A 13,099-nucleotide genomic window follows, 5' to 3' on the forward strand; every position below is an offset into this window, starting at 1 on the left:
GGGAGGATATCAGATTGATTCCAGCAAGTATAATCCTCACACAACTGGGACTTCTCTCAGTTGATGTTAAAAAAAGCTTTAAAAATTGTACAAGTTATTTAGCTATGCGGGCCAAATGTTTCCATCACTGAACTCAGTAATTTTTCATCTAGGAAAGAAATACATAAGCAAATCATCATAAAGCAATACGCAGTGGCAAGTATAAAACAATATGCAGATTATAAGCAGGAAAATATGGCTCATTCAGTAGTTCTGAACTGGGATGGAGGGAAAGGGATAGAATAGACATGATCTGTGGGGGTCATGGGTTAGGGAGCCAGCAAGCAGTGTCAAGACTGTACCACCAAGAGCAGGAAGCCATGATCACCTTTAGACCTCAAATAGAGGGCACAGTATTATCAGACTAGAGCGGAGGATCACAAGGAACAACTTGGTAATAACTATGGCTTAAGGGGAAAAAGCAACTATTGACATAACTGTGGCCATTCCAGAAGAAGCAAGGCGATGAAGACCCCAACGTCTCTCTGCTTGGACTCACCCTGCTTGTCCCACTTTGGTCAAACCCAACAGCAAGCAAAAGGACAGGGAAGGCTGATGATTCAGTTCTCAAAAGTCAGCCTTCTGATATGGCACAGTACAAAAAGGTCCTTGAGAGTGAAGGGCAAACAGAAAATAACCATAATAAAGGTATTGCTATAGTATTATGTGCAACAATTAAAAACATTAGCAATCTAATTTCTTCACAATAAATTATTGGTTAAACAAATACTATATGAAGTAATTTGCAACCTTAAAATATATTTTCCAAGTGTAGTTTTTAGTAACGTTAAGTGTTTGCTGTCTGCCAGACCCTGTGCTGTGGCTGCGTGTGCATGCCTGCAATATGTGTATACATGTATGTGTGTATATATATCCATGTAAGCATCAAAAATCCTATGATGTAAGTGTTTCATATTCCAGAAATGGAAATAAGTCACAGAGATTAAATAACTGGCATGGGGCCGCATAGCCAATAATTGGTAGAACTAGAATTTCAAGACATTCCAACTTCAGAAAGGATGCTAATATTTGTAAGTATGAGGGACAAAATCAAGAGATGAAACTACATTTACAGCATGCTCCAGATATGTATACAAACATATATACACATTGTATGAAAGAGAATAAATAAATAAATGAAAATATTAACTATGGTCATCAGTTGGAAGGGTATTGATCGCTATTGCCTTCATTATCCATTTTCATCTTTTCCCATACTTTCTTTATAGAAATGTATTTTTTTACTTAGAAAAAAGTCAACTTCAAAAAGCATGTTCATAAAGAATCATGTTTACGTATTAGTTTTTATTTATTTATTTATGATCGAATAACTTGGGTGTCTCAGCCATGTGAATAGAATATCTTATGGAATGTTGATTAATAAATAGAATTTGTGGCTGGCTTACAACAGAGTTGACTTACATAGCAACTATTTTTTTCAACTGATGTGATACCTTATATTAATTTGCGCATGTGCCATGCAGGCATGGAATATGTAGATGAATATGTCCACACTCATCCCAGTCAAGGACCCACTGCATTATTCATCTTGACAGTGAATTCCTAGAATAGGGACAAGGGTTTGAGCCATCAAAAAACTCTACAAAGCGCTTAATTCAAAATAGTGGCATGAGGGCCTCCCCGGTGGCGCAGCGGTAGAGCGCTGGGTTGCGAAGCTGCCCGCGGCCTCTGCAGCGCTGGTTCGTTCCCTGGTGCTCCCCGGCCACCGGAGGAGGGTCCCACATGGCGCGCAGACCTCTCCTGCCGCCCACTGCTCCCCTCAGCAGTGTCCTTCGGTCCTTCTGCCTGCTCTGCTCCCCGCTCTGGCTCTGGTGAATTCTCTCACCCTCCCGCACTTCTGACTGTACCCAGTGCATGTATAAACAAAAACAAACAAACAAACAAATAAAGAAAGAAAGAAAAACATGCCTCTCTAAAAAAAAAAAAATAATAAATAAATAAATAAACAAAATAGTGGCATGAACAAATCCAGGCTGAGGTGCAAACCTGGTTCCTTCTACATGACACTAATGCTCTCCCTGCATCAGAATCCTGGGCAGTGACTGAGGAAACAGTTGTTCCCAGCACCACACTCTATACCACTCAACTTCTGCAAAGAATGAAGAACGACTCACTTGAAACAAACACACGGTGCCTCCAAAGTTTGCATATCAAACACTTTGATATGCAAATATTCTTTTAACATTGACCCATTTAAGATACCAGAGTTTATTTCTCTTTACTTTTACTGATCTTCCTGGGTCACTTGATAATCCTTAGATTTCAAATATTTAGGCCACATCCCCAGTGACCTTCTGCAAAACCTCTCTCTCTATGAATTCCTTATTTTTCTTTGTGTTTATCTAAACTAAGGCATGAAAGTTCCTGAAAAGATGACATGTATAAGAACTTCAAGGGGATTTTTCTGCATTGATAATTGAAAACCCCACTCACATCCTTCAATTTATTAAATGTTTGTTTTTAAGTTTGATCTTTAAAAACACCAGTTTTCTTAAAGGAAGAATGCCAGTACACTTGATTTTTTTCACCCAAATTCTCTTTGGGATTAATTAAATACAGTCCTGTAAGTCAGGGGAAAAAGTAGAATTACTGCTGCAATAAATTACTCATTCTATGAAGTGCTTGATCCATCACTTCAGTGTTTCCTGATGCTTGCTTTATAAAATATGGGGCATGAGAAATACATTATTGGTCAATCAAATATCTGCATTTCCTTCATTCACTTCTCCAAGTGTTTTCCCCTGAGTAAAGATGGAGAGGAGTGGGATGTAGGTGAGACTGGGACCTTTGGCACCAACAGTGCCATGATCTCGCAGGTAGGTGGAGCCAGATGCAAAGCCAGGTCAAGGCCATCCTAAAGTCAGAGCAACGGCCCTGGCAAACTAAGACACCTACCGACCAAAAAAAATCTTGCAATACTATTCTCTAACTGATATACTTTAGAGGGTAAAAAGTTTTTATGACCTAATACATAAAGTCATAATATGTATTTTGACATGTATAGTAACAAAACTACACACACACACACACACACACACACACTGTCTAATGAGCCATTTCTGCAATCATCCTGTGCAATTTCCTACTCCATGATACATTCTCTAGATGCCTACTTAAGTCAGGAAACAGCACTGGCCCCTCCACTGCCTTTCTCTCCCATTTGTGGACTATGGAGACACTTCACAAGTCTTTGAATATCTCCAGTAGCTCAATCCTGCCTGGCTGATGGAGTCTGACTGTCCTGATACCACCCCCATACACGCACACACAAACACACATCAAAGTGTTTGTGTTAATCACTGTGTTAATCACTCCAGACCTACATAGAGGACTTGCCTTTGAACAAATGAGACACAGGGGTATGCACACCCACACAGATATATAAATATTTGTATGCACTTGGCCAACCCACATCTTTTCAAGGAATAAGTTATTTTGCAAAAAATCTATGGGAGTGTCTCTGCTAAAAGAGAGTTAAACAAAGAATGGTGCCCAGAAAGAGGTGAGACATTTAATGAATATTTATGGATATTCATGGACAGCACTGTGCCAGAGTCCAGGAACCCAGATAAAACCTATAATATGATCTCCTTTCTCCAGGACAGTAGTAATTTGGGATGCGGTTTGAACCCAGTTATGACAATCTGGTGGGAGTAAACGCTTTGAAACAGGAAGCTCAAATGGCCTTATTAGGGAATGTCACATTTCTCAGGAAGTTATTTCAAGCACTGAAAATGTGGCTAAAAAATTTAATACTGGTCTTTACTTTGACAAGCATACTCCAGGCCTTCATTGATGGGGGATCCCGAGAGAACAGATCATTTTAGTTTGGACTAATTATCTGGCAACACAGGTGGAGATAAGCAACACTATGCTACCTTCTTCTGGGAGATGGAACTTATGAGGCAAGACCCTAGATATAAAAGCAATTTACTCCTCCACAGCTTTTATTTGGGATGATTACTAAGGTCCCACTGGGGAGACTTCCCAGCCCACAGTTCTCCCTTCCCTACCCACTAGAGCAGTGGGACACAAACTGCTATGCCCTGTCATTTATGCATATAACCAAGAACGCTGGCTTAGTATATCCCTCTCCCTTCTTAGGCTGAAGGTAAGAGAAAGTCTTCTTTCTACGTTGCTCCAGCTTCCCAATGTAACAGGCACCAACTGACCCTGAATTAGAAGAGAAGTAAATGACTTTATAAGCAGACACTCCGGGATTTCAGAACTCGGTCAGCCTACAGGTTGCAATGTTCCTCTGAACTCATCTGCAAGCCCAATTCTTTGGATTAAACGTGCAATAACTAATCTCAACATAAGAATATTGATGGGATGACTAATACAAATTTTAATAAAATTTAAGAATTAATATAAACCCTTTCTTTATAAGGTAGCTCACTTAATCCTCTGCTACGAAGCAGATATTATTAATAGCATCCCCTTAATAGATTCAAAGAATAGAGGGAAGAATTAACATTTATTATGCAATTTAGTAGGATTCATTCATCAAACCTAATGTTCTAAATACTTTATCTCATTTAACCTCATCACAACTCCATTAAAAAAGTGTTGTTATTTATAATCTATTAGACATGAGGGGAAACAGAAATTAATGTGAGAGGATCCTCCCAGGAGACAATGCTATTATAATAATGGATTGAGATTATACCTTGGGTTTATTATTTTCAAATGCACTAATACATTTTTACATCATGCTAACAAGACAACTGTGGAGCTTATCCAACTCATGCTCTCTGTATTTCCAGAATGCACATGGATTAGTTTCTAATGACATTTATGCCTACTGAGGCTGGGTTGGCTGGAGAAGGAAGGAAGGAGGATAGGAGTATGATGTGGGATGTGAGCTGAAGACACTCAGAAGGGTGTGGCTTCGTGAACAGATGCCAGCCTGAGGCAGATTTCTCCAAATGATTCCGAAAAACTCTTATCTGGCCTATGTCCTATAAAACATATTTAGTAGGAACTGGGACTATCAAGATCATAATATCTTGATGTTTCACTTTCTTGAAAACATAAGAACTACTCTTTTATCTATCTGGAATATGAACTCCACTGTTCTGCCTACTTCTATCCCTGTTCAGATCTAAGCTTAAATATTACTTCCTTTAGAAAAATCTAATTACAGAGATACTGGAACCCCATGTTAAACAAACTTATAGCACAACTATTTTTATAGCATTCAATCACAGCTTGAAGTATATAGATACACAATTATATGTATATATGCCAGGTTCTTAAATTAGTGAGTATTCTCTCTATATATAATGTAATATAAAACCACTAGGGCTCAAACATGTCATTTTGATCATTTTTATGTGATGCCCAGAACTTAATTCATGACAAATAAATGTGAGTGACTTCAGGAAGGAAAGGTGTGGAGATATGGAGTCACACATAAAGATTTTCTGAATGCCAGATTAAAGATCTTCTGTATGCCAGACTAAAGCAATGGACAAATGTTAAGGCATTTTGGAGGATGTTTTGTTTTGTGCAAAATAAAATATATATGGTAGTGTTTAATCAGACAAGGAACTTCATAACAACCCAAGTAGAAGACCACCAAAGTGATAAATACAAACTTGTGGGCTAGTCTGATTGTTATGTCATGTGAAGAACAGCAAGAGGAAATTGGGAAGAAAACTTAGGGCTGTGTGATAAGAACTCTGTAGTTCCTGAAGTGTGTCATGTAGAAATGGCCCCACTGTAGAGAACAGAATGGATATGTAGAAGCTGCAAGAGGCAGGTTTCCACTTACAAGAAAGAGTATTAGAGAAGCGTGTCACCCGGTACAGTGGGAATTCAAGGACTAAGAGAGGACTGAAGTAGATTTCAGAAGACTTTTTCAGTGCTGAGAATCCATGACCTATAGACAACTTTATTATAGATATTTTATGACAGATCCTGGAGAGCACCATTAAGATGATATGAGTGTGAATTACTATAAATGCTCAGGAGTCATTATCACACAAATTTCAAAGCTCTCCATCATACATGGTCATGGAAGGAGAGGGTGGGCAAAGCAAAGTGGGGAGGGGGCCCATGGTATATAATAAAGGGGCATGGGTTCCTTGGGGTAGGGTTTGTGGTGCTATATATCTCAGGAGATGTGAACCTATTCCTCTGAATCAAATATGATGCGGTAAACTGATCTGACCTCAAAAAATAAATTTAAAAAAATAATATAATTTGTCAACTAGCCTCAGGCCTGCTTTAGTTGTTTTCCATTCCATAGGCTTTGTTCCTGAGGGACAGGATTTTTTCCCTAGTGCAGCCCTAATGTCAGGGCAATATCTTTCCATTAAGACTCCCAAATAACTAATTTGATTATGAAATAATCTTAGAAAGTGGAAAAAAATCAATGATTTATGTTTTTTAGTTTACTAATCTGTAACAACATATTTATTGAATGCCCATAATTTTGACAACAGTAGACTTACTGATATGAAAATAAAAAACACAAATAAGAAAGGATGGATACCCTTGAACTTAAAAATAATAACGATGGCTAGCTGTCATCGGCTGCTATGGCTGTGAACTAGGCATTGTGATAGATACTTTACCTGATGCTCTAGTTGAATCCCCAGAACAACCCTTAGAAATAAGAATAATTGTTATCCCACTACTCAAATAAAGAAACCAGGACTCAAAAAATTATATAATGCTTAGCATCCTGGAACAAGAAGATGAACTTATTGAAACCTCATTATTGAATTTCAAAATTGATTTCACAGTGACACATTGCCCCTCCTGCACACGTTACACTAAGATGTTGACCATGGTCGGTGACTTTAGAAATAATTCAAAATAATATCAAAGTCCAGAAGAGGAAAGAGGTGGAATGAGATGGACCCTGCTTGTTAGATTTCAGAAAAACCACAGAGAATGCTTTGTGCCCTTGATATGCCTCATGTTTCAGAGCCCTTACTCACAGTCCTCCCTGTGTTTGTGACCCCTGGTAGGTTGATGTGAATGATTTTTATGGAGATGTGCTGTGATTAAGGTTTTTCTCCTAAGTCTATCATGAATAGTAACGAAAAAATTAGACTAGTTGAAACAAGTTCACTGTTGCCTTTTTCTACTTTCTTGAATATGAGTTGTTTTGGAAAAGAAGAAGAATGGTTGCCCTTGATACATGTGTTTAGTAGAAGGTTTTCAAGGAAGCTAGATGACTTCTCCAGGGTTTTACTTTTGCATTTTAGGAGGGAAGAGAAATAAATGGAAACTAGCTTAGTCTTTCTGTTCATCCCAAAATCATAGGAAGAGTGTTTAGACATCTAACAGTCTATGATTACATATTCCCATAATTCTGTAGGCCAGGAGGAGTCCTGTGATAGAAGAAAAAAAAAATACCTGTTTCCTTTGAGTACCCAGCCCGTTTTGATTAGATATGGGTTAAGAAACCAGGAGTTGGGGGGCTTTGGTATGGGGGGATATCCCTGACACTGTGAATTTCAAGTCTACGTCAGCTCTTTGTGCTGTGGATATCAATTTCTTCATTTTTAATCAAATCACTCGCTTTTCAGTGTTACATCCATATATTCCTTAGTCGATCCTTTAGGAGGCATTGCATGCAAATAAATAGCAGAGAGGAAGAGAGGAAGGAGAAAGAATGGAGGGAAGGAGAGAAAGAGGGAGCAAGGGAGGGAGCGAGGGAAGGAGAGAGGACAGCTGTCTACCCTCACTCAAAGACCTCTTGGGGTCCCTGTTCCCAAGAATTCCCAAAAATCCTCTGACATTTTCTTATGTAATTACTGAATTTAACTTTCCTTGCACTTCTAAAAATAACTTGGAAATTCCACCAACTTTCTTTCTCTCTCTCTTTTCTAATAGTCTCTTACATAATTTGGCCCAATTCTTAGTAGTTAGAAAATAAGCTACATATTTTCTAACTACTGAAGAAATATGGTAAAATGTCAAGGAAAATTAATGAACTAATTCTTATCTTTCTGCTTTCTCATCCAGCCCTAATTAGATCAGATTCATAGCCCAGAAAGAGAATATATTGTGAGTCTGATTCTTCTTCTGTCTTTGTAACTCTCAACAGGAAAAAAAAAAAAATTATTAGCTCGATGACCTGGAAAAACCACTCGGTATTGATGGAATTTGTGTTTCTGGCCTATCCCTCCCACCCAGAGCTATGTGTCTTGTCCTTCCTTGGAGTCTGTCTCGTTTACGCATTGGTCATCACTGGCAATGTCCTCATCGTGGTGGCCATGCAGACAGAAGCCCGTCTACACACACCCATGTACTATTTCCTAGGCAGCCTCTCAGGCATAGAACTATGCTACACTGCGGTGGTGGTGCCCCACATCATGGCCAACCTCCTACAGTCAGACAAGACCGTCACCCTGTTAGGCTGTGCCACCCAGATGATTTTCTTTATTGGACTCGGCAGTGCTGACTGCTTCCTCTTGGCTGTCATGGCCTATGACCGGTACTTTGCTATTTGCCACCCCTTGCAATACCCCCTCATCATGACCCTAACTCTTTGTGTCCGCCTGGTTGTAGCCTCTGTGGTCATCGGCTTGTTCCTGTCCTTACAGCTGGTGGTCTTCATCTTCTGTCTGCCATTCTGCAGGACTCGGGGTATCCAGCACTTCTTTTGTGATGTGCCACCAGTGATGCGTCTCGTTTGTGCCAAGAGCCACATCCACGAGCAGTCAGTGCTGGTGGCAGCCACGCTAGCCATTGCTGTGCCTTTCTTCCTCATCGCCACCTCCTACGGCTTCATTGTGACCACTGTGCTCAAGATCCACTTGGCAGCTGGCCGCCACCGGGCCTTCTCCACCTGCTCCTCCCACCTCATGGTGGTCTTGCTGCAGTATGGCTGCTGTGCCTTCATGTATCTGCGCCCTAATTCCAGCTACAACCCCAACCATGACCAGTTCGTCTCACTGGTGTACACACTGGGAACCCCACTGCTCAACCCACTTATCTATACCCTGAGGAACAATGAGATGAAGGGGGCCATAGGGAGAGTTCTTACCAGGAATTACTTCTCCCACAACAACTAAGGGAGGATATCAGATTGATTCCAGCAAGTATAATCCTCACACAACTGGGACTTCTCTCAGTTGATGTTAAAACTGATCTTAAAACAATGGTACAGCCATTTGGATATCATGTGTACAGAGACTTTTCAAATGTTTCTACTACTTTAGTCAGTAGTTTATCTTTTAGAGAAAAATTAACAAATAAACAAAAATTTAATCAAAGTATAAGTATATGCAAGTAAGACTACATCTCGGGACTTCATCAGCAAGACTGCATTTCAGTCAACAGCCGGAAACAGAGGGCTCACCCCATAGAAATAAATGCAATAAAGAGATTATTTGTAGAAGTATGAGTAAGGAAACCAATAAGAGGTGACAACACACTACAGACTAACAATAACAGGAAGTCATTATCTCCCAGACACCACAGACAAAAGATTGTACTGTATTATCAGAGACCAATGAGAAATAGATGTATGAGAAATAGATCTAAGAAAAACCACTTGGGAGGACTGTAACTTTAGGGGAGGAAAAAACTATTGGCAGAACTGTGGCCATGGAAGGAGAGATCAAAGAGATAAATACCCCAACCTTTCTCTACTTGTATTATCCCATTTCTGATCTCACCTCCCATTGGCACAACCCAAATGGGAGCAAGAGAACAGGGAAGGTTGGTGATAGAGTTCTCAGACGTTGTCCTTTGGGGAAGGACAAGACAGAGATGGGCCTCGAGGGGGCAAAAAGAGGAGAATCAGATACAGATTGTTTGTTACAATATTTTACATAAAAATGAAAATACATTAATAATCCAACTTTCCTCCTATAAAGTGTTGGCTAAATAATTGTTGTGTTAAATAATATTACATAGCCTTAAAAGTTTGTTTTCAAATACTAGTTATTAGTAATATCCCATTAATGTCATTAGGTGCTTACTCTGTATCATCAATACTTACATTTATACAAAGATAGTTATGTTACATACTTATGGCACAATATTTTCTCTATTAATATTTTTTATTGAACTTGCATCTATTGTAGTGGGAATGCAAGTTGGTGCAGCCTCTTTGGAAAAAAAGGTATGATGTTTCTTAAGAAAATAATAATGGAAGCTCTATCTTTAGTGGTTGAGGAATCTCCACACAGCTTTCCATAGTGGTTGGACCATTTTGCACTCCCACCAGCAGTGCAGAAGAGTTCCTTTTTCTCCACATCCTCGCCAATATTTGTTGTTGCTACTTTTTTTTAATATATGGCATTCTCACTGGTGTAAGATGGTACCTCATTGTAGTTTTGATTTACATTTCCCTGATTACAAGTGATGTTGAACATTTTTTCATATGCCTGTTGGCCATTTGCATTTCCTCTTTGGAGAAGTTTCTTTTTAGCTCTTCTGCCCACTTTTTGACTGGATTATTTACATTGTTTTTATAGAGTCTCATCAGCTCTTTGTAGATTTTTGTGATCAGTCCTTTATGTGCAAAGCTTTTCTCCCACTCGGTGGGGTGTTTCTTTGTTTTGGTTACTGTATCTTTTGCTGTACAGAAGCTCTTTAATGTGATGTGTAGTCCTAGCTGTTTATCTTTGCCTTCACTATCACTGCTTTGGGTGATGTGTCTGTAAAGATGTTTTTGAGGTGCATGTCATGTAGTATTATGATCCAGCAATTCCACTCCTAGGTATTTACCCAAAGGACACAGAAACATTAATTCAAAAGGGCACCTGCACCCCTATGTGTATAGCAGCACTATTTACAATCGCTAAGCTATGGAAACAACCCAAATGCCCAAAAATAGGTGACTGGATCAAGAAGATGTGGTACATATACACCATGGAATATTATTCACCAATCAAAAAAGGATAAACACATGCAGTTTGCAGCAACATGGATGGATCTAGAAGGGATCATGCTCAGCGAAATAAGCCAGAAAGAAAAAGAAAAATACCAGGTGGTCTCACTCATAGCAGGAATTTAGAAAACCTAAATAAGGGACCAGGAAAAAGAATAACTATAATAAAGAAAAAATCAAAATCATCAAGCAACTATAAGCCAGAGACACACTACCAGGGGTAGGGGGAGCAGAGGAGGGATTAGAGGGGTTCAAAATAAGGGGGGTGAGAATTATGGGGAATATAACCAAAATGAAAATGCATACATTGTGCAAAAATGAAAAATGATATAAGAATTATATAAAATAAAATTAAAAAATAAAAAATAAAAAATCTTTCAAAAAAGAATGAACAATGATGTAAAATATATATAAAATTTTTTTAAATAAAAAAAAAGATGATGGGATAAAAAGAAAATAATAATGGAAATCCTGGGTGGTCCAGCTATCTTAAAAATGTGAAAACTCTAATATGAAATGATTTATGTATGTCTATGCACATAGCAGCACAATTGTCAAATCATGGAACCATCCATGGGGAAATGCCTCATTTTGGGGACCCATTAATTTTAAAGAGAGTTTATAAAGGACACAAAATAATCTGACTAACTCCAGCAAGACTGGACTCTGAGTGCATTGATCTGAATCTATTGCCTATTGTTAAGGAAGAGACAGATCTTCTCATTCAGAACTTTATTTAGGATTATTCCACTGTATCATTGTAGGGTAAGGTAAAAAATCAGGCTTTTCTGCCCTCCCGCCATCAGGATAGATGAGGGAGCCCTGTGATCCTGAATGCATGCCTGATAGCGGGCACCTGAAGTGGGTACACCTGTGCTAAGACTGTGCTTTTTTAAGGGCCGCGTCACGGGAACGCCAGTAGAAGCCGAAAGAGAAGAAGCCCGAAGCAGAAGCAGAGAATGCCAGAGAGCCCAGATAGAGTGAAGATTTGCTGGGGCTGGGAGGACTGCTAGCCTCCCGGCCCCCCAGCACCCCTGCCTGCCACATACCCACTGAACCCCAATAAAAGACCTGCAAAAAACCACTGAGGACTCTGACTCCTCCTTTACCCGGTCTGCATGGGATCAGAAAACCTGCACTGTGTCCTGTTCCTGACCTTATAATCATCCTTTCAAAAGGATGTCCCTCTCACCCTACTCCACTTTATCACAAATTTCTATGAGATGCCTCTTCTTCTGAACATTAGTACGCAGAGGACACTTGTCCGTTCTCGTCTGGATATTACAGGGGTGTGATATATCATCTATTTGTTGTTATCAGGAGAATCTGCAGAACACAGAGCTCGTGGCTCCTCATTCCATTGTACTCTGTAAAGGTCTCTGCACTCACTGGAAGAGCTCCTCTAGCCTCTACGGCAGAAGCAGTCAAAGCGTTCACCTGCCCTTTAGTGAATTTCTTTAGATGGCTGATGGAATGAAGCAAATTTCAAAGTGGTAAGATAGCATCTCAAGAGACTTCATTTCTTTGATTTGGCTTTTATTTCATATCTAAAAATAAAACATACATGTTTCTTTGATGCTTTAACATGAGGAAGATTCTTCACACGTATCAATGCCGAATTGTAGAAAACAAAGGAGTTATCAGAGTAATACTCTCCACTTTTACAGATCCAGGGGAAAAAGCAGTAAAATAGTTGAATTACCCAGAATTACGTATCTAATAATTGTAAAGCTAGTATAAAACTTGGGTTTTGTGCCTTTCCTTTCAAAATTCCCACCACACCCATTTATCAACTGAATCCATCTCACTCAAGGCCTCCCTCAAAGAAAGAGAAACAAAATAATCATCCGGCTGACAAAACCCCAATCTATGAAGGGGCTAAAGTAATTGCAACATAATTGGACTGTAGAAATTGTCAAGGAACATTGAAAGGACATGGGATATAACAACAAAATAATTCAATTCAGTTCAGATCCAATCAATTTGGGTCATGATACAGCAGTGAAGACAGGAGCCCTTGTGGGTAGCAAATACAGCCTTGATTGAAATGTCTATCACACTCTTATTGCCAGGAATTGTTTTAAGCATCAGATCCCCAAGTAGGAAGGTGAATTCCTTAATCGTGGATAGTGATGATAACAGGGTTGGAAAGTTTGCTGAGAACACCTTTGTGGAGGG

General features: G+C 39.3%; 1 protein-coding gene across 1 annotated transcript; it reads left to right on the plus strand.

The window, feature by feature from the left end:
* Positions 1 to 7,859: 7,859 nt before the first annotated feature.
* Positions 7,860 to 9,095, plus strand: LOC311170828 (olfactory receptor 10W1-like; the record flags this gene model as incomplete). The annotated part of the gene is made up of 1 exon (XM_084233280.1): positions 7,860 to 9,095. Exon 1 carries the CDS (start codon positions 8,151 to 8,153, stop codon positions 9,093 to 9,095), a length of 945 nt encoding a protein of 314 aa, XP_084089406.1. The 5' UTR covers positions 7,860 to 8,150.
* Between the last annotated feature and the right edge of the window lie 4,004 nt (positions 9,096 to 13,099).

The sequence above is a fragment of the Talpa europaea genome (genome assembly GCF_964194135.1).
Source record: "Talpa europaea genome assembly, chromosome: 1".
In the NCBI taxonomy this organism is placed as follows: domain Eukaryota; kingdom Metazoa; phylum Chordata; class Mammalia; order Eulipotyphla; family Talpidae; genus Talpa; species Talpa europaea.